The 20,766-nt window shown below is 48.1% G+C and overlaps 7 protein-coding genes across 7 annotated transcripts; 4 read left to right on the top strand and 3 right to left on the bottom strand.

Moving 5' to 3' along the window:
* Positions 1–977: 977 nt before the first annotated feature.
* On the top strand, positions 978–2,024 carry N7517_007644 (sterol desaturase family protein; the record flags this gene model as incomplete). Its single annotated transcript, XM_056725374.1, has 1 exon — positions 978–2,024. One exon carries the CDS (start codon positions 978–980, stop codon positions 2,022–2,024), a length of 1,047 nt encoding a protein of 348 aa, XP_056581624.1.
* Positions 2,025–2,871: 847 nt separating this feature from the next.
* N7517_007643 (uncharacterized protein) lies at positions 2,872–4,114 on the bottom strand (the record flags this gene model as incomplete). Its single annotated transcript, XM_056725373.1, has 3 exons — positions 2,872–3,355; positions 3,415–3,911; positions 3,968–4,114. The coding sequence occupies 3 exons, from the start codon at positions 4,112–4,114 to the stop codon at positions 2,872–2,874; spliced, it is 1,128 nt and encodes a 375-aa protein (XP_056581623.1).
* Positions 4,115–5,183: 1,069 nt separating this feature from the next.
* Positions 5,184–6,960, top strand: N7517_007642 (putative isoamyl alcohol oxidase; the record flags this gene model as incomplete). The annotated part of the gene is made up of 3 exons (XM_056725372.1): positions 5,184–5,419; positions 5,467–5,667; positions 5,718–6,960. The coding sequence occupies 3 exons, from the start codon at positions 5,184–5,186 to the stop codon at positions 6,958–6,960; spliced, it is 1,680 nt and encodes a 559-aa protein (XP_056581622.1).
* Positions 6,961–8,148: 1,188 nt separating this feature from the next.
* N7517_007641 (uncharacterized protein) lies at positions 8,149–9,705 on the top strand (the record flags this gene model as incomplete). Its single annotated transcript, XM_056725371.1, has 5 exons — positions 8,149–8,403; positions 8,455–8,641; positions 8,693–8,904; positions 8,945–9,219; positions 9,276–9,705. 5 exons carry the CDS (start codon positions 8,149–8,151, stop codon positions 9,703–9,705), a joined length of 1,359 nt encoding a protein of 452 aa, XP_056581621.1.
* A 488-nt stretch (positions 9,706–10,193) lies between these two features.
* N7517_007640 (Zn(II)2Cys6 transcription factor) lies at positions 10,194–11,777 on the top strand (the record flags this gene model as incomplete). The annotated part of the gene is made up of 3 exons (XM_056725370.1): positions 10,194–10,476; positions 10,531–10,617; positions 10,714–11,777. 3 exons carry the CDS (start codon positions 10,194–10,196, stop codon positions 11,775–11,777), a joined length of 1,434 nt encoding a protein of 477 aa, XP_056581620.1.
* A 125-nt stretch (positions 11,778–11,902) lies between these two features.
* On the bottom strand, positions 11,903–13,731 carry N7517_007639 (GNAT family N-acetyltransferase; the record flags this gene model as incomplete). The annotated part of the gene is made up of 3 exons (XM_056725369.1): positions 11,903–12,232; positions 12,294–12,706; positions 13,683–13,731. The coding sequence occupies 3 exons, from the start codon at positions 13,729–13,731 to the stop codon at positions 11,903–11,905; spliced, it is 792 nt and encodes a 263-aa protein (XP_056581619.1).
* Positions 13,732–15,389: 1,658 nt separating this feature from the next.
* N7517_007638 (ankyrin repeat domain-containing protein) lies at positions 15,390–19,949 on the bottom strand (the record flags this gene model as incomplete). The annotated part of the gene is made up of 7 exons (XM_056725368.1): positions 15,390–17,148; positions 17,574–17,849; positions 17,900–18,509; positions 18,562–18,761; positions 18,811–19,217; positions 19,306–19,757; positions 19,823–19,949. 7 exons carry the CDS (start codon positions 19,947–19,949, stop codon positions 15,390–15,392), a joined length of 3,831 nt encoding a protein of 1,276 aa, XP_056581618.1.
* Between the last annotated feature and the right edge of the window lie 817 nt (positions 19,950–20,766).

Raw genomic sequence — 20,766 nt, 5'->3', positions numbered from 1 at the left:
TATCTTGCCTCTATATGACTGCGTCAATAGTTTGGATCAAAATGATCCTGCAAAATGCAATTTTCAATGATGCAGTTCAATGAGGGTTACATCTTCACTTCTAGGCACATGTTTAGGTGTCCGAGCCATAGCGATAATAGTGTATCAGACCAGCCCCTCAATGATAAGGTATACTGTATGCAGGATCCCGTTATTTATGCACGATACATGACAGCGCCTGTATCCAATATCACATTGCTGGCCTAAATATGCGGGCTGCTACCCGAATCACTGCTGACCGCCGTCCAATTCCCCCTGGATTTACCTATCCAGTCTGTCCCATATAATTGCCTTTGTATTTCATATTTCTGAATCCAGAAATCATGCAATTTATCATCTACCATTCTGGTATACACTTCCTCACGTTGTATTCGTCAAAAGGTAATCAACTTCAGGTACATTTGGTAAGAAGTCATATTCTGTACATTCACATGGCCTCGAAAATTCTTGACTCCATATCTTAATGCGTTCACACGTAAAAATGATGAGAAAAGCCAAATCAAAACTGATCGACTCTTCGACATCAAGATTGCTATACCGAGGCTCAAGCCGAGCGCACGGTTTCCACACTCTTGGCCCACGTCTTTCTCGCCTATTGGGTAGAGATCAATCTTCACACACATCAGATCGCAATGGTTCCCCTTTTGGTGTAATGATGGACCCCATAAACCCCATTTTAATGTCCAGGCGAGGTTTAGCCTCCCAAGGCCAACTTTATGGGGAATTCACATGCAGACGATCCTCGCCAGATTAGCATAGTCCCTCTACCGTTTCCTGTCCATTTTGAGGTATACATTCTGTTGGGGTAAACTGGTCCATATAGGGAAGTTGACACCTCGCTATTCACATGGTCTCTATAACCGATGTCATGGTGGGAATGATATAAATGGAATCACCACCGCTATAGATGGTCACAGAATTCAACTCGAGCATCCATCATGGATTCCAAACCTCTATCCAAAGATTCTATGCAATCAACATGGCGCACAGCCCCTCGCAGCGAATGGAACATCAGTCATTACCTGCTAGATGCCCTCAACGCCCACCCCATCGACCTAAACAAGGAGATACCTGTGCACAGCAAAGATGAGAAAGTGCCATACATGCCCCAGTGGTATCTCCAACGTTGGGTTCTCTTCTACTCGGCTCTCCCCCTCCTCCTTCACGAGACCTACATGGCATTCACCGGCCGTACCATAGGCCCAGTCACCGCCTTCAACTTCTACTTTTTCGCCTTCAACGCGACAGTGATCTACCAAGTGCACATCCTCCGGCGTCTCGGCCATAAGCACGGCTTCCTAGACGGTGACAAGCACGAGCGTGACGGCGTCCCTGACGTCGGCGTCGCCAAAGTAGTAGCCTCCCTATACAAAACCACCGGGTCCCGACTGATCCTCTCAATCATCCTCTCATATAACAAAACCCAAAAACCCTCGCAGATGTCCTGGGCCTGGCTCCCTCTCGAAATCGGACTATACGGCATCGTCCTTGACTTCTGGTTCTACTGGTATCATCGACTGATGCACGACGTGAGCTATCTATGGAAATACCACCGAACCCATCACCTGACCAAACACCCGAACCCGCTCCTCGCCGCATATGCAGACCACGAGCAGGAATTCTTCGATATGGTCGGTGTACCGGTGATGACGTATTTTAGTTTGAAACTACTTGGTCTGCCGATGGGGTTCTATGAATGGTGGATCTGTCATGAATATGTTGCGTTTGCGGAAGTGTTTGGCCATAGTGGATTGCGGATACATTCAACTGTGCCTTCGACGCTCAGCTGGCTACTGCATATGTTTGATGCAGAGATTGTTATTGAGGACCATGATTTGCATCATCGGAAGGGTTGGCGGAAGAGTTATAACTATGGTAAGCAGACGAGGCTGTGGGATCGGATTTTTGGGACTTGTATGGAGCGTATTGAGTCTATGGAGGCAAATGTGGATTATGAAAATACGGCTGAGATGCCTTTGTTCTAGGGAGTGAGGTGAGGTGGCCATCGCTTGAAGATGGGAATTGGAACGGAATGCTTGCGTGGTGATTTGGAGTATCGTATGTATATAGCTCGCTCTTTATGAATTATGGGACTGTAACGACCGGGATCTCTAGCAATAAGAAAAGATTGAAGAAAGCAGACAGGCTATTAAACCTCCCTAAGGGTCTGTATTTCTCTTCGCTTGTACTTCATTCTCATTCTACTTTCTACCTTCTAGTTCCTCCTGTGGCATTGGGTTGGCATTCTTCGGGGTAGGCTTTGTTGGCAATTATTTTCCGACCCGGATTTCTAATAATATCCTCAAATTTAGCATTTCTGAAGAAATTATAGCTGCCTGGCCCCACTGGTCAATACTCAAGGCAAAAGGTGGTGCTTGTCCATTAACAGCGGTACAAAATATAGTCCTTTTATTAGGGTCGGGATAAACAATGTTTGGGAAATCGTTGGCTAAAAGGGACAGTGCTATACAATCATGTACACAGCTCCATCTGTGTTTCTCCAAGTATCAGAACCAGTTATACCCACTCCAGCGAATGACACCACACGCAGCGCAATATGCCCGCCAGATCCCGTGCATCAACCAAGCAAGCCATATCTTTGGTTCATGCAGGGGAGCTGGCATAGCCGATGTGATCGACCCCACCGGCTTCGCACTAGTATGTATGTCTCGGTAAACCGAATTCTAGGGCTGGGAACAAGTAGATCGATTAGTGTGGGATTAATCCACATACTCGGCTTAGCTACTTTGGTAGTACACACAGGGATTTAATTATATTCGCGATGGTGTACGCTAATATAAAAAAGAGTTCTAGTTCTAGAACAAATCAAATTCAAAATGACCCTGGTCTAACATGCTCTTTCGAAGGTTGCCCAGTATCTGATGTAACCAAAATCTCCACCTGCTTTGTAATACCGGGAGGAGAGAAGGTAGGAGAATCAGGCGCGCCTCCTACAGATGTACTAGTATGCGTGCTCCGATTCTGTTCCAGAATGCGGTCGACGCTATTATTCTCAATATCAGACTTGAACTTGCGCGTGCGGCGCGACTTGTTCGTCTCATTTGGGACAGCAGCAGATTTGCGCCCACTGAAGGGCCTGCTGAGCTCGTAGGAGCGGGAATATTTGCCGCTGGAGAACTTGCGCACGGAGGAGATGATCAAGGGGCGGATGCAAGGGATCGACGAGGTGATGATGATGATGACGTTTTCGATGTATCCCCAGCGAACTAGTTCGATGCCGCCACTGGCTCCGGTATTGGTGATGCTGGGGACGGCGTTTAGTTTGGTTGTTTTGATGATGGATGCGATCATTGCACTATAGCATTGGGTTAGTATATTGTGGCTATGCGATTTCGGGTAGAGGTAGGCACTTACACAATACCCAAACTGAGAAGAACAATCAAACTGATCTTGATGCGTAGTTTCAGATTCAAGTTCCAGAATAAGACTGTTGGGAAGACCGCCAAAAACAGATCTGTGGCTGAGTTGAATGTATTGGAATAGTAGGCGAATTTGATAACTGCATCCGAGTCGCCGCAGGTCGTCGCGACTGCGACTGCTGGGTCCCATAGAGCGGCTACATCACGGCATATGCTAAGTGGCAGCACAGCCGATGCAATGTTCCCCGCGAGTTGGATCACCAAAACAGTCCATAACGCAGCCTGGTAGTACTTGTTGGTTCCAAGGAGGGGAAGGAGGTAGAGAATGAATGCGGAGCGGGCGAAGGTTGTGCTGAAGGTGACGATGGGCACTTGGATTGCGATGTTCTTCAAGACCTCTTCCTTGTCGTTTGGTGATAATGTGTTAAGATTCTTGCCGAACCCGTGCTTTACCGACAGGGTCAAGAATACTGTTGATGCGATTGCCAAAAGCTGGGGAAAATTAGAGTCAGTCTATGAAAGCAACAAAACTAATCAAGAAGATCTACCTCGGCGAAGATCATCAGTCCATCATCGATGCCAAACCGTTTGATCTTTATTTTAGCAATGACTCGTAAAATAACGATCACCGCAGCAATGATCACAGCGGCCCAAATCCCCTTCTCTAGGGCTGGGCCAAGATCAGTTTGTGACATTGTATATAAACGAGCTAAATTGACAGCATTGTCAAACAGGCGATCCGTCATATAAATGGATTAGTTGGAGTAATCCATAGCCGGACCAGAGCTGGACGGGAAGACAAGAAGGAACCAACGGATGCTCTCGGTGATCAACCCCAGATAGACAACTTGGTTTCTGGAATTTTGGTCAATCTGATTCATAGCCAATAGCGAGAGTTGTCTTAAAGCCCTAAGAACTGATCTATGGTTGGGGCTATGGATTGGCTGATAAATAACCTTGGATGGAGCAAACTTTACCTTGCCTCTTCGACGATCATTTCTATTTAAGTCGATTTAGTAAGGTTCCAAGGGTCAAGCATTTTGTGCATTTTTCGTCTCCAACTGCTCCAATTTGTGAGGCAAGAGTGATTTCATCAGCGAATAGGATTAGATTATGAGTACTGTAGGAGGTTCTTCTGCCCATAATTATGTTAAATACACCGTTTAAATTTATATTCCAAGGTTGCTCAGATCAGTCATCACTTCACCTAGAAATACCTATATATGTGAACTGTGAAATTCGAAGATGTTTGAAGCTTCAAGCCACCAAAGCATAAAATATCCAAAGGCGCACGGACCGCATTTCAGGCAATAGGGCTCTCTAAGGTGGAGCCTAGTGGTGCAAAAGGTAAACGTTGGTTGGATAGATTTCATCAGCGTAGCACTGGAAAACTGGGTTAGATCGCGGATTTTCCTAGCCTGTCCGCCTCCCGAAGAGACATTGATGGCAAAGAATCATGTTCCTGGAATGCTGGAAAAAAATATCCATTTGACCCGAATTTGTGGCTGTAGAACTGCCGTAATCACAACTGCCGTAAATCACATGAACACCTGGGAACTACCTGGGAACTTGGTGCTTCGGTCAACCCCGATCCTCATATCCACAATCGGACTAGACGCACTAGGGAACATCTCCGAATTTGGGCCAAAGTCAACATTCATGTTATCGAAGAATGTCAAGTCCATACTTTGTATAAATAAAAGAAGGTGATCGACACCTGTGCCTCCATTTTTCGACAACCTTATCCCTTCCATCTCCTCCACCATGAAGTGGACATTGGCTTCCCTCGTGGCTCTTGCCGTACCGGCTATTGCATCGGATTGTCACTGCTTGCCAGGTGATAGCTGCTGGCCTGCTCCATCGGCTTGGACCTCACTTAATCATACAGTTGGTGGTCGTCTGGTTGCGACCGTACCAATTGGAACCCCCTGCCATGCACCCAACTACGACGCTGCCGCCTGTTCGGCGCTCAAGGCTGACTGGAACAAGCCAGAGCCCCAGTAAGTGGTGCTAATCAGGGGAAATCAACATCGCTAATTGCCGTCAGCCTTGACTCCTCTTCGTCGGTGATGCAGACGTACTTTGCCAACCAGACTTGCGATCCGTTCACCGCCAAGTCCAAGCCCTGCCTCCTCGGCAACTATGTGAAATACGCCGTAAACGTCTCGTCCAGCGACCAGGTCGTTGCTGCTGTGAATTTTGCCCGCAATAACAACATCCGCTTCGTTATCCGTAACACTGGCCATGAGTAAGTCGCCTTAACGGTCTTGCTATACATCCATGCTGATATCGATGTAGTTATCTTGGTCGCTCAACCGGTGCCGGTGCCCTCTCTGTATGGACTCACCATTTGAACGATATCGAGTACAAGGACTGGTCGAGTCCGACCTACCAGGGCCCTGCATTCAAGGTTGCTGCCGGTGTGGTTGGTTATCAGATCCTCGAGGCCGCATCTGCTAAGGGCCTCGTCGTAGTCACTGGCGAATGCCCCACGGTCGGTCTCGCCGGTGGCTACACCCAAGGCGGCGGCCACTCTGCCCTCAGCACCAAGTTCGGTCTTGGAGCTGATAACACCCTGGAGTTCGAGGTTGTCACCGCTGCTGGCAAGCTGGTCAAGGCCTCGCGCTCCGAGAATGCCGATCTTTTCTGGGCACTAAGCGGTGGTGGCGCCGGCAACTACGGCGTTGTCATGTCCATTGTTGTAAAGGCATACAAAGACGCGCCCATTGCCGGTGCCGCTCTTCAGTTCACCGCGGCCAATATCACCACCGATACCTTCTACGAGGCCGTTTCGCAGTTCCACTCCATGTTGCCTGCCATGATCGACCATGGTGTTACTGTCATCTACCAGATGACTTCGAGTGTCTTCATCATCAATCCTATTACAGCCTATAACCAGACTACCGATGATGTCAAAGCCATCCTCGGGCCATTCACCTCAAAGCTCACCAAGCTCAACATCAAGTACAAGGCCAGTTTCAGCCAGTACGACTCGTACTATGATCACTACAACAAGTACATGGGTCCTCTTCCTTGGGGTAACTTAGCTGTGGCCAATTACCAGTACGGCGGCCGTCTGATTCCCCGCAAGACCCTAGAGCAGAACCCCAACGGCATGGGCTCAGCACTGCGCAACTTAACCCAAGCGGGCGTGATCGCCGTCGGAGTCGGGATGGACGTCTCTGCCCCGGTCAACGTCTCGAATGCAGTATTCCCAGCCCTGCGCAACGCAGCAGTGACGATGCAAATTGGCACACCGTGGAATGAGACCGCGCCATGGTCCAAGATGCTCGAAGGCCAATACAAGATGACGACTGAATACGTGCCTCAGCTCGAGGCTGTCACACCGGACAGCGGCTGTTACCAGAATGAAGCTAATTTCCGCCAGCCGAACTGGAAACAGACCTTCTTCGGAAACAACTACCCCCGTCTGCTCGCTGTGAAGCGCAAGTGGGATCCTTCGTCGTTTTTCTATGCCCTCAAGGCTGTTGGTAGTGATGCCTGGTCTGTGTCTGGGTCGGGCCGGATGTGCCGGGCTTAAGATTGCTCAAGCTTACACCTGGATTTCAGGACAGATGCAAAATAGCGATGCACTGTTCCTGGTTTAGATATTAATGGTATATAGTGTCTCTATAGTATATAGACAGCGTGTCTTGGCAGATAATGACTTTTCTCAATGGAATTTTCCGATCTCACCAAAGTCTCTCAACGTTTTTGAGATCTAGACTGCTGAGCTCCATCTAGCTCCACTTACGTTTTAACTTATCTTTCGGATCTTGTTCGGAACGGAGATCAGGCACGGACTTGCACTTCCACCGGGTGGACCTCGCTTCCGAAAGATATTCTTTTTGTGTTTGGTGCAAATATTAGTGGTCTCTGGCTTTTTTATCCGAAGCTATAATGGATCCATTACTTGGCACTTTCTCATCGGGAATGAACGTATCCTGAAAATATGCTCAATGCTGTATGTGCAGAATCCATTTGTACCTAGCGGATTTTCACTATGAGGGTGGGGCATTCCTATTTGAGCTGCCGCCGCTTTTATAAGGGCGCTCAGGCTCAGGCTCACTGAGTAGATGTCAGCACGGGCTCAGATCAGTCACGTGCAGGATGACTGATGCTCAGTGAGTGCTCATTGGATGCTCTCTGATTACTCAGTGATACTCAGTGTCCAATCAGTGAGCAACACTGATGCACTCAGCCCACCTCAGACTATACCTAGAAGGGGATTAGCCCCCATAGGTAGACCTGGCAGTGATCCTCCACAACCCGCAGCCGTAACGGGCCAAGGCCACATTCAAACTCGGGCTCTGCCCGTGCAGGCATCACACCCGATACTGCCACGACGGCCAGGTATGGTATTGAAGAGATGAATATGAAACGATGAAAAGTACACTGTTGAGAAGGTATGTGGTGGAAGAGAAGAATACGGAATACGGAGCGATGAAATGTAAGAGGTTCAACAGTTGGGATGATAGCAAATAGGTACCTCTCTTTGTTCAGTCTTTGTTCAAGCCGAATCCATACTTCCTAAATAGGTATAGTAGCAAATAACTTTATTTGTTCAGATGAACAATGCCTAGTGGCCAGTGGCCTTGTCAGTTGGACTTTTGTCAAGCTTCCTTTCTTCTACCTCTCTTTCATCCACTGCTGTTCCATCCATCACTGTCTCATCTATTACTTCTATCCTTTCGATTCACACAGAATTGCAGATTTATTCTCATTAACCATGGAAAATCCCCGGACCCTTCTGGCAAGACGGCTTCCCACTCTGACACAACTTGGGGGAACCACTGAGCCCTCGGTTTCGCGTGAAAGACTGTGTGCAAGTTATATGTGTGTCTGGCCCGATTTCCAACCACAAGCACTGGAAGCTTGCAGCTCCATAAATTTCACCGGGGACGTCAGCGTTACAGATTCACCCGGGGGTGATTTACACTTTGTCGGTAGTGAGCTAGGGCTGACTACTCGGTTTTCGCGACACGTATGTGATGCTGTCTCAAAAGCTTTGTCCGTGTGAAATCTACCATTGCAGTTTGGAGACATGCAGGCGATTTGTCAGAACCCCTTGAGTATCCCTGATGTCACCTTGGCCATCCTTGGGTCTAACCCAGCTAGGCTCATTGCAGCCGGGGAACTCAAGACATGGTGGACCGTCGACCTTGAGGAGATAACCGTGACGTCTGATTTGGACGTGCGGAGATACCTTGAACCTTTTATCGGTGCGTCATTCAAAGTCTGCTTGTGTAAATCGCTTTTCTAACAAACCATAGGCCAAGCTGTCGCTTCCATGAGGAGATTCAAACTGCGTTACTCTTTTCTCTCCACATACAAGTCCGCAGTTTTCATGAAGAGAGAAGATGATTTCTGCTTCCGTTTGTCGATGCCCATAAGCGAAGACGCCACCAATCCCTCTCTGAGAGAATGCTTCGCTGGGTTTGCAGCCCCCGTCTACGAGGAAAATACAAGAATTGATACAAGACTTGTAAGTCTCCTTTTCTATCGAGTATGCAAATATTGATCAGAGAAAACAGCTCCACTCGTCGCGACAGCCCGGTTTTGTCTCTTCCCCTCGAGCATCTGCGTACCGCAGTAGGCTAAGCGACTCTACAGACTCGCCCATCCCTCCCATTACAACAGAGTCCATGCTCATTGGCTCCGACGGGGTTGCAAGCCATATTGTGAATTGCGTTGAGCTCCTGTCATCCCCTCGGTTGGAACATCAGAAGGCAGTGTTTGAGGTGGAGTCTGGTGGCGTCCGCTATATCGCGAAATGCTGGTCCCACGATCGCCGTGAAAGGTATGCCTTGTCCATGACCTGCGAGTCCTAGAATACTAAGACCATTAAAAACATAGCGCTTCTAATGAATTCGAAGTGTACGAAAGTCTACACGAGCTTCGACCAAGTGGCTTCGAATATTTCACCCGCCTTGTGTTCTCCGGTGACATAATCTGCTCGGCAAAGTTCCCCGAAGGCAAGATCCTTCTTCTGGAGAAGGTTCCAGCAGAACAACTATTTGGTATCTGGAACAGTCTGTCGTTTGCTGAGAAGGCCCATGTGTTCAGTGAGTGCAGTAGTGCCATTCGGAATCTCCGGTCAATCTCCATTCGGCTGTTAGATTCCGGAAGGCACAATATCCTCTACGACCGCATAAGTGGGAAGGTGACCCTTGTGGACTTCGAGGCGATTGACGACCTTGGTGGAGTGCGAGTGACGTCCCTCAACCCTGAGCTAGTTTCAATCTTTGGCGTCACTGGCATGTCCCAGTCCATCCATGACGGATGATCGGTTGCTTCGCCTCTGTTTTTATTTTACTTCGTTTTTCTTTGTTTTGCTTTTTTTATAAAAAGGTGTTTTTACGAAACATGGCTTGATATCCTCCACTTGCTCTTTCTTATATGGTTATTGCCAGTTTTAAAACAAAAACAAGTTGAAGAGTTTTCCTGATATAAGACTAATAACGGCCATGGTCGGTTGTCGGCAGTCTAGTCCACAACGCCCGTCAGCCACCTCTGATTCTAGCCGAGGCCTATATTGACATCTAACTAGTCACTGGCTAACACTGTCAGGGGTATTATAACTAGATAGTGGATAATTAAAGCATATTAAGCTGTAATCGTGCCAAGCGCCCAACACAGGGTGTGTTGGGCGCTTGGCACGATTACAGACAAATTTCTGTCACTGTCCAACGGACCCACTCCCCCGCATTTCATATATCGCCTAGCCTATTTCGCCCACCCATCGTGCCCGAATGATTTCTACCTGCGTTCAGTATGTCGACCCGCAGCCATCAAGGGTGCTGGACTTGCAAGCACCGCCGGCGTCGCTGCGATAATGCTCGCCCGACATGCCGGAACTGTGCAAAGCGTGGAGTGGACTGTGAGGGCTACGAGGTACGACTGCGCTGGGGCAGCGGCGTTGCGTCGCGTGGTCGATTTACTGGTGCCGATAAGCCCTTGGAAGAGAATGTACCGCCGAGGCAATTGGGAAGACGGAGAGATTTAAGCAGAGAGAGGAAGAGGCTCGAGGCTCAAGCTCAGACCCAGAGGGAGAATGGTATGTCAAAGATACCCGTAGCCATTCGTGACAGATTTGACCAGTTGCCATCAGGGTGCGATGATATGTTAACTCAAATGGAGAATGATGCTACTCTCACAATAAGGCGATCCGAGAAAGATGAGATTCTTTTCAATGAATGTGAGTTTGAGCCGAATCAACGTGATCTCACGGTATACTGAAATGCAAATCTACAAGTCCTGAACAATGGAATGAACATTTTACAATCGATCGCAGCACCAGAGAGCATGCTACAGCCTAGGCTTCCTGGACTGTGTGAAGAGTCCAATGCCTTGTATGATATTTGTCTTACCTTACAACTCTCTTTATCTACCATTCGCACACTTCAATTCTTCGAATACTTCGATACTTCACTACAAGAGTTTAGATCCGAACTAGCTCGCTCCACAACGTTGTCCGATGGAACACTGACCGCGGGGCTTCTATTATGTAGCATTGGTGTGAGTGACCTGAAGTATTTCTATTTCCAAACACCGAGTGAGCTTGAGCAGCTGACCTATCCTCTACTCGCACAGCTGATGCAAGGACTGCCGTGGACAATGCACATAGAAGGCATGTATAACATCTTGCAAATCCGTAGTCCAGAGCATTCCACTGGCATGGAAGCAGCCACTCCATTTCGCACGCACCTCCTCGAGGTCATGGGAGTCATGGACATACCTTGTTTCGCTATAGGGCGCCAGACGTCTCCTATTGGTATTTGGCGCCGCTTCTGTCAGTCGACAGGACCGAGGCACGGCATCGAGCCAGTGACTGGTTTACCGCGCTCTCTATTGAACCTACTCGCCGGGATTGATACAGATACAACGGAGCAGAGTTTCTGGGACTGGGCGGGAGAAGCGGGAACCTTTTCGCAGTGCCACCTATGGGAAGCATATCGACTAGCGGGAATTCTTACCATCCACCAGAGAAGGAGATCATCGGGTAGCCCTCAGAGCCATTCAACGAGGAGGCGGTCAGAGTTGTGTCCGGCGGACCCGAGTATTCTCGTAGCTCGCATTGTGGCCAATGTGGATGCTCTTCGCTTGGGGTGCTTGGAGCGCCCGGAGGAGAATTATCTGAACAATTCCATTATTTTCCCGAATTTTGTTGCCGGACTGGAAGTTGATGTCATGCGTCAGAATCTGGAGTGGCAGGAAGCCATTCGCAGATGCTCTTCGGGAACACGTCAAGATGATATGCTTCTTGAAATTCTGCAAGAATTATGGCTCCTCGATGATTCTACACTTGATATAAACGACCTGGCCCGAGCAAGAGGCGTTGAAATGGGGCTGTTGTGAATACCTCGACAAGGGATTCATATCTGGTCCCTGCTGTTCTATTCTATGTTATGTTTGACATTTCATATGATTGGGAAGGGGGCGTTCGGAGTTTTTAATTATTATTCCAGATTGCAAGACTAGCTTCACTGTGTACTATCTGTCTCATGTACCATCACCCAATACTTGAGTTTTCCATCTTCTTCTATATGCGCCGGGGTGTCCGTGAGGTCCACTTCCTCTATTAGTTTGAAACCGAACACCTCATAGAAGCTGATATTCTCCTGCCGGGTGCACTCAAGGAAGATCGGATTTCCCCCAACTTTCTCAAGAATAGCCCTCATCACGCTACCTCCCAGTCCGCGTGACTGCAGTGATGGGTGTACAGCAATAACTTCCAGATACCATAGCTTGGAGTAGCGTGCCTGAAGGTGCCTTTTACCGGGCGTGTGTCTCGACATAAGCATTTTCACTCGCTATTTAGAAGTATCAATTAGCAACAGTATTTTCTCCAACAGAGAAACTTGGGGCTCTTACCTCATCCTTGAACAATGTGTCCTTGACCGGGTTGAATAGTTCCAGAAGCCACATTTTCCAAGAATACCACATCGAGGAGATCGACCACGGACGATGTTCCTTTGGAGGATATAAGAATACCACAGCACCAGCCTCTCCCTGGTTGGTTGCAATAACCGGATTTTCAGGAACTGACACGTGAGCTGTCTTTCTAGGTGCAGCAGCACCATCTGAGGGCTCGGCCTTCTTGTTCTTGCGAGGATATTCCTCAGCTATCTGACCGACACTGGCTGACTGAAGAACAATGCCTTCTGACATCACACTCTTAATCCTCCTATGTTGCCACCTCTGCGTCAATGCGTCTTGATAATCCCATGGTTTCGCGTTCGGTCGAAGCCATTTTATCAGGGGATCAGATGAGAAGGCCGTGGTGACTGTTCGCGCGGCGGCCAATATCGATAGATCTTTGTTGTTTGCGTGTCAGCCAAAAGAAATGATTGCTAGACAATGAATTCTCAGTGAAGGGGCCACAGACCATTCTGAACGGGGAAAAGATTGACCGTCTTCTTTTGTTTTGACATAGCCTCTGAGAAAGTCTGCTTCGGTGCTCAAAGAGGGATGTTAGGCAGTAAATAGTAGCGAGCGCCATAGTTTCTATTTAGTGGGTGCAGCCAGATATTAATGTAAGGCTTCCCCTCCTAAGAGCGGTTCCACCTAAAATTGGGCCGAGTGAAACTTTGAAAGCTGCTATATTAATCTCATCGGCATCCTCCACTTGGCGACCATTCGAAACCCAGGGGTCAAGGAGCGAAGGAGCGTCTACCTTCCTTGTAAAACCAGGTCTCCGCCATCTCGGAATCGCTAATAGATTACCAGATGCCACGATAGGGCACGAATGGTAACTCTCGCAGGTTCAAGGATTAAAAATAAATGCTAGCACAAGCATCTCTCTTATCTGGGGAGGATGTATGCCGAATTAGGAAGGCGGACCCTCGAATTTAAAGTGACTAAAATGAAGTGGCGCTGGAACGCCCAATTGGATCGACACTGAAATCTCTTCAGTTTCAAAGCCGAGATAAACTGCCATCTCCATCCTTGCGGGGCTGGCTGCCTTATCAGGATTGTGTACTGTGTCTCTGTCATGGTTGCGCAAAGCGATATCAACGTCCGTCATGTGGACCAATCGGAGAGAAGTCTGAAATCCGGGGAAGAAATTCAAATATCCCTTCATCTCACCCGTGTATCCCCTTGCCTTCCAAGTTGATTCTATTATATTCTGGAACAATGGTTGATCCTCGTGTCAATATTGATGTATCCTCCTCCGAGGGCGAGGATTTGCTTCCTCCTGGAACATTCCATCTAAATTCAGGTACACTGGATGAAGTCTGAGTGTGCGAATCTATCACTCACTTGACTGAACGGAAGGTGAATCGGATCTCCATGTCCAGAGGGCTGTCATGTTAGCCATATCTTTTTAGACAGCCAGACTCGATAATCTCGCGGAGCTCTACATTACAAATTTGCCAATGGGGCCGCTCATGGACGCCAAACACGCAGATTGCTTGAAATTGAGAAAGAACTCTCGACAATGGAGTAACTATGTACATGGTGCTTCCGCATCCTTGCTTAGCGCATGGCTCAGGGTGAAACAGTTACGCTACTCTCACCTCCACCACCAGAGCGATTTCATCCGTCGGGTTTGTCTCCAAGTAATCGAAGTTGCAGCAGGAGGCTACGAAGAAGCTCAAGAATGAAAATAAAGCCCGCACGAACGCACAGCAGCAGGCTGTGAAGAAGCTTAAGGATGAAAAGAAAGCCCGCGCGAAGGCACAGAAAAGGGTCGCGAAGAAACTCAAAGATAAAAACAAATCTTAGGGAGAGGCACACTCGATTGTGGATGTTATTAGTATATAAATTGCCGTTAGAATAAGAACTGCTCGCTACATATCTTATAAGCCCTTTCTTGATTATCCGATATTGTGATATATGCTTATATTAGATTTGAATCTTCGGTTTACATGTGAGGAATTCTACAAGTAGGAAGGCCATAGCCCATACACCTATAATACGAAAGTTGTTTTTTGCATTAGTTATTACCGTACTACGATACTACTAGGAATGTGTGTCAGGGTAAACCTACCATAAAAGGCATGGCGTCATGCAAAAAAGGGTTTAAGAAAGAATTGAAGAGAGTAAAAATGTGAAACTGATTTCGAGCGCGTCTGTATCATGTGGCGATCACTGTAAAGCTAATTGATCCAATAGCGACTGTTCCCAACTGAGCTCAGAGATTAGTAGAAGCGCGTCTGTATACAGAGTAACACTTTTCGGGGAGTGAAAACCCATTGTTACTCGACGTAAGGGATCAGAAATGTCGGGACGGGCCGAGACGCGAACCCCTGAATCGCCCGACCGCGACGAACACGAAAAGTCACCGCCACGATTATTAAGATCGAGACGTAGACTACGACATCGCCCGTCACGGTGGGCGGTGGGCTATTTAGATTTTCGAGTGCCCGTCTATAACGCCCACCGCCCACGGGCATGCCCACTATGCCCAACGTTATATAAAGTTGTCTTAAATATATATAAAAATCAGATATATAGTAAATTATACTATATATATTTATATATATCTTATTTTAAATCCGGAATTATGATTGTTTATATGTAAAAAATACAAATTTAGTTGAAATATTTTGAAATGTATCAATAAAAATCACGTGTTACGCTAATTTTGCTTACTAAAAAGGCCCACGGGGGCCCACGACGCCCACGGCCCGTGGGCCCTAAGGGTAGGGCCCATTTCCCGATTACATAAGGCCCGTGGGCAATGCCCACCCGCCCGTCCATGGGCGATGTCGCAGTCTAGTAACGCCGCGGGGTTCCTGCCACTGTTCCCAAAGAACGGATATATATTACGTATCAACGATAACGCTCTTGACTCTACAGGCTGCAAGTGGTCTGGGATCAGTGCTTAGAAGTATCAGTGCTTAGAAGTCATAAGAGGGTAATTGAGATGTAGTTGTTAGAGGCTGTCCCTCCGAGACAACCCTTGCTGCTTGTAGCACTTGTATATAGACAATGCAAATCCCAGGTGAGGGTGCCTATTCAGGTTCAATTGAACAAAACGAGATTCGTAGTAGCCCCATTATCAACAAGTATGTTTTCAATATCTTCGTAGCCTCTAGAATTAGCAGCAGCGAGGGCACTCCTGTAATTCCCATCCGGCAACGTGAGGTTTACGTCGGCTCCATTCTCAATAAGAAACTTGACAATCTCCGGAAATCCTTCATCAATAGCAGCAACGAGGGCACTCCCTTTGTCCCCACTGGACAAAGTGAGATTCACATCGGCCCCATTCTCAATAAGGATCTTGATAGTTTCTGTACCTCTTGTGAAAGGAGTAGCAATAGAAGCAGCAGCAGCAAGGGCACTCCCCCCATACGCCCCAACCAACAATTTGAGGTTCACGTCAGCCCCATTCTCAATAAGTATCTTAATGATCTCTGAATCTTTTGTAGACATAGCAGAAGCAGCAGCAGCAGCAGCAAGGGCACTCCCAAAATCCCCACTCGACAGAAGGAGGTTCACGTCAGCCCCATTCTCGATAAGAATCTTAAGGGTCTTTGTTTCTCCTCTTAGAACACCAACAAAAGCAACAGTAGCAAGGGCACTCCCATACATCCCACTTGACAGCAGGAGATTCACATCAGCCCCATTCTCAATAAGGAATTCAACAAACTTTGTTTGTCCTGTGAAAGACTCTATATGTCCTGCGAAAGCAGCATGAAAAGCAGCAGCAGCAAGGGCACTCCCATAATTCCCAACCAACAACTTGAGGTTCACGTCAGCCCCGTTTGCAATAAGGACTTCAAGAACTTTTGTATGTCCTGCGAAAACAGCAAAATTGGCAGCGGCAGCAGCAAGGGCACTCCCATACTCCCCAACCAACAACTTGAGGTTCACGTCAGCCCCATTCGCAATAAGAATATTAACAGTTTCTGGATCTTTTGTGAAAGAGAAAGAAGCATCGGAAGCAGCAGCAGCAGCAAGAGCACTTCCATATTTCCCGCTCGACAAAAGGAGGTTCACATCGGCCCTATTCTCAATAAGAATCTTGACAATCTCCAAATTTCTGTTAAAAGCAGCAGCAGCAAGAGCACTCCCATAGTCCCCACTGGATAAAAGGAGGTTCACGTCGGCTCCATTCTCAATAAGAGTCTTGATAATCTCCGAATTTCCGCTAGAAGCAGCAGCAGCAAGAGCACTCCCATATCTCCCGCTCGACAAAAGGAGGTTCACGTCGGCTCCATTGTTGATGATAATCATGACAATCTCCATATTTCCTCCATAGCCAGCAGCAGCAAGGGCACTCCCATAGTCCCCACTCGACAAAGGGAGGCTTACATCAGCCCCTTTCTCAATAAGGATTTTGAAAATCTCCATGTTTTTCCCATAAGCAGCAGCAGCAGCGAGGGCACTACCATAACAGCCACTTGGCAACGGGATGTTCACGTCGGCCCCATTCTGAACCAGGATCTTGACAATCTCTTGATATCCTCGGCCAGCAGCAGCAGCAAGAGCTCTGCCGTAGAAATCTCCCGGCAACACGGAGTGGGTTGCAGTCACTCGCTTCATGAGAGCCTCACATATAGGTTTACAACCTGCTTGGGCAGCGAGCTGCAAGGTGGTGTCTCCACAATCATTCGTTTGTGAGACCATGATCTCTGCGTTGTCCCACCAGTCCTGTAAGAGGATGTAGAGCGAAAAGCGACACATAACGAAAATTGTGACATCCTCTGGAGAGATATCCTGCTTGCTGGCCATGCCAAAAAAACTCGACTCCGGGCTGCGCCGTCGCCTGTTGTCGAGGCTACAGAACCAGGCGCGATATTGGAGACTGCTTTTGCCGGGAGAACCGAGAAATCTCTTTAAAACATCTGCCAACAAAGGGTCTGCTTTTTTTCTTCTTCGGTGATTTGCAGTTCGTAGGTTCTCACATGAATCATCCAATGATATCGCACATATTCTTCCAAGGGATGACCAAGGTTCAAGTTATTCGGTGTTCCAATGTTGTGCATATGACCTGAAATTTCCATGCCGCTTTCATAGACTGGGCTCTTGTGTATCTCAATCAAAAGCTGGAGACACGCTTTGGCAGCATGTGAATGAACTTCTTGAAGCCCCCAATGGTTCCTTTCTTCAAAATATTCCCATACCGATAGATGGGATAACCTCCAAGTATGGGTTTGGGAGTCGATAACAAGTAGGTTGCTGCATCGATCCAACAATTCTGACTCGTTGAGCTGGTCATCAGAGCTGACGGGATGCCCATCAACATCAATGTGAATTGCGGACAAAAGCTGATCGCTGCTGAGAGGTGTGAAGGCACTCATCACCCATTTGCACGCGCTGTCCACGAGGGCTTTTCTACGTGGAGATTTCGCAATTTCCCCGTATATCTCCCTGTATGCCTCTTCGAGCGTTTTGGGAAGTTTGCCAAGCTTGATCTCGATATCTGCTCTGGTCGACAATGCAAGCACCTGTTTGATCTGTAGGTATGCCCACTGAAACCTGCTTGTTGTGAGCTAAGTATTGCCAATCTCCAACCGAGCGGAACTCACATTCCCTGGCTGTCTTCACAGAGGACCTGGACGATCTTGCTCCGCAGGTCTGCGGGTATCGGGCCCCATCTCCTGGGCTTTTCCATTTCGGCATTGACAAATTTCTCGATGTCACCTTGATTGTCGATTGCCTCAATCTCTATATTCCTCCCAGAGATCTGCGTTTTTATATCGTCGTCGTATGGCCGACTTGAGATGAAGACCTTGAGTGGGCGATCGGAGTTGGATACCAAGTCCTTTATCACATGGATGAGCTGCCAGCGCGAGTCTTGATTACATTCATCCAGGGCATCGAGAACGATGACAGTCTCAGAATACTCATTTACTGAGTCTGCCAGTTGGATTTTGCAATCCTCGAAACCCAAGTGAGATCCTTGGCGTCTTGTTCGATCGGTGACGCTCTTGAGCCTTTTCCGTATATGTTGAGTATTTCCAACAGCGGTTGAAAGTTGGCGAACATAGCTTTGGAGGATGCAGAGGGGATCTCTTCGATTCTCTTCATTTCGATTGCAGTAGAAGAACGCAAAGCCCGCATGGTCTGATGAGCTTTCAAGCAGACCCTGAACATGGTCGATAACTTTCGAGGTGAGGTATGTTTTCCCGGCCCCCACTAACAAAATTAGCGTCGCGGAAATGTGAAATGGCCACAGTTGAGAGCGTACTTGAGCCTCGGAGCCACAGGATTGCCGATGACCCGTAGTCCATCCATTCACAAAATTCCTTGTTCTGGAGTAACCACTCACACGTGTCAGGAGTGCGAGATTCTACTCTAACACGATGATGCGTTCCATACGGTATAGGCGAGATCCATTCTAGAAGCTCGCGCTCTTCCCTGGCGTCGATTCGTTCTAAAACCAGATCCCTTTAGATATCATCAGTATTGTCTCCCCTGGAAGTTCTAGGCTACTTACACTTGCTGCCGAATAATCGGGATTTCTGATGAGAGGTCAAGAAGCTCCTTCAGATCAGATCGATTTGACCGATTAGAAGATTTCTCACAGTCGTCTGCAGCTTGAAGTAACTGCTTTTGAGTTCCAGAGAGCTTGTCCATATGAGCTCGCGCATCTTCGAGCTTGAAAACATCGACAATCTTGAGACTCCTCTGCTGGTCATTCACGAAAGCAAAGAATGACTGCACTGCAGCATACGTTTGAACAATGCATGCTCTCAGTCTGGTCAAAAAGTCATCGAGCAGGCGGAGAGCGGGATCTGGGGCCATGTATAATAGCTGGTACATGTCACATCGTACGAGGAGCGAAGTGACCTCGGCCATTGCAGTGAGGATGACCCCTTTCAGCTCATTGTGTGCGGTAACCATCTGTGTTATTTAGCTTTCTCGCACAAGCAAGTGTATAATCCGAGCTCCGTATCATAGAAATACAACAAACTCGAAATGATATGCTTACCACAATAACACACCGAACAGCGGCCCATGGCAGGGCAGCATGAGTTGGGTCAAAGCTGACAGCAACATCTCCGGCGGAAAGGAAATTGTTCAATACCGACAACAATTTGCCAATAGACGTCGTTCTGTCATGATGCTTACTATTCAATGCCTCATCCATTCTCTTTTGGATCTCCTCTACCAAATGTTTCCTTTTGGGACTGTCGTGGTCCCAATCTTTCAGCAAAGTATTCACATTGTATCTTTCCTCCTCTCCCAAGGAATTGAGAGCTTCCTTCCACATGTCATAGTTCTCGGCATATGGCTTCCGCTGACTCGATTGTTCGTGTGCTTGCTTGTCCGGAGGCTCCTGCGACACTTGGACCTGAGAAACAGGTTCGGGTATTGGCTGGGCAGGGGACGCTGAAACAGTCTCATTATTGCCTTCAGGTGCCGTCGATAGTTGGTTATCAACTACAACATATTAGCCGTCAAGGTTGAGTGGCAGATTCGCAAGTCCATGATTCGCAACGTCGTACCGCTGGAACGGCCCGCACGGGAACCGTGGATTGCGAGGATGTCGGGTTGTTTGGCTCCTCCCTTGTCTTTACCGTCACGGCGGAACAAGCAACGGATTTTTGACCTTCTGGAGCGATGATCAGACATTGCTTTGTTTACAACTGGTGCTGTAAGAGCTTAGGATCGTTATACTGGACTTAAAAAATGACCAAAGGAAGAACCAAAGCGCCGATGAATACGGCGTTGAGGAGGCTGAGTTCCGCGGGTGTTTAGCCCCGCACAAGCGCGCCATTAGGCAGCTGGACAGCGCAGTCCGACGTGGCGTAGTCCATATTCTGGGGCTGTGTCAAACACCTGGGCAAAGCGCACCTGGGCAATTCGACGAAAGGCACCGCCGATTGGGACTAGTAGAGCGTCTTTCAGTGTGATTGATTCGATATTTGTACCGCAACTTATCTACACCTAACATTGGATCTATCACACCAGTTGAGAGACTTGCCCTGATCGGTGGTAGTTGGCTCGTGCACGGGAGCTTACAAACCAGCCAATCAGTTGGGCGGTATATTGTGGGGGCGCAGTGGCGGTCCAGATCCACCTGGGCGTCGATCAGTATTTTGATTCCACAAACGAGGTATACAGTGCTGGAGGGACGCCGCGATTCCTTGTCTAACCAGGAGCGCACATTGGTCTGCCGACATACGGCACTGAAGTAAGCGCTAGCATTTCGTAGGTGGTGGGTGACGCAGTGCGTGGCGGTGACGGTCGCTGAGAAGCTTCTGGGGGCGGGGGGGCGCGACCGAGAACAGGCTGAGCAGGCTCAATAGCACTCCCGCTATAGCACTATAGCACCGAACTAAGTGTCTGGTGCTGCTAAGCCTTAGTGCTATAGCACCGAACTAAAGGCCTAGTGCTACGGGACTTGTCAAGGCCTAGTTAGAATACGAGCTTATTTAGGCCTTGAGAA

Source organism: Penicillium concentricum, assembly GCF_028827145.1.
Source record: "Penicillium concentricum strain IBT 3081 chromosome Unknown utg000002l_segment0_segment0, whole genome shotgun sequence".
NCBI lineage: Eukaryota > Fungi > Ascomycota > Eurotiomycetes > Eurotiales > Aspergillaceae > Penicillium > Penicillium concentricum.
Note: the sequence above shows the minus strand (reverse complement) of the source record. Positions and strands in the feature narration are given on the sequence as shown.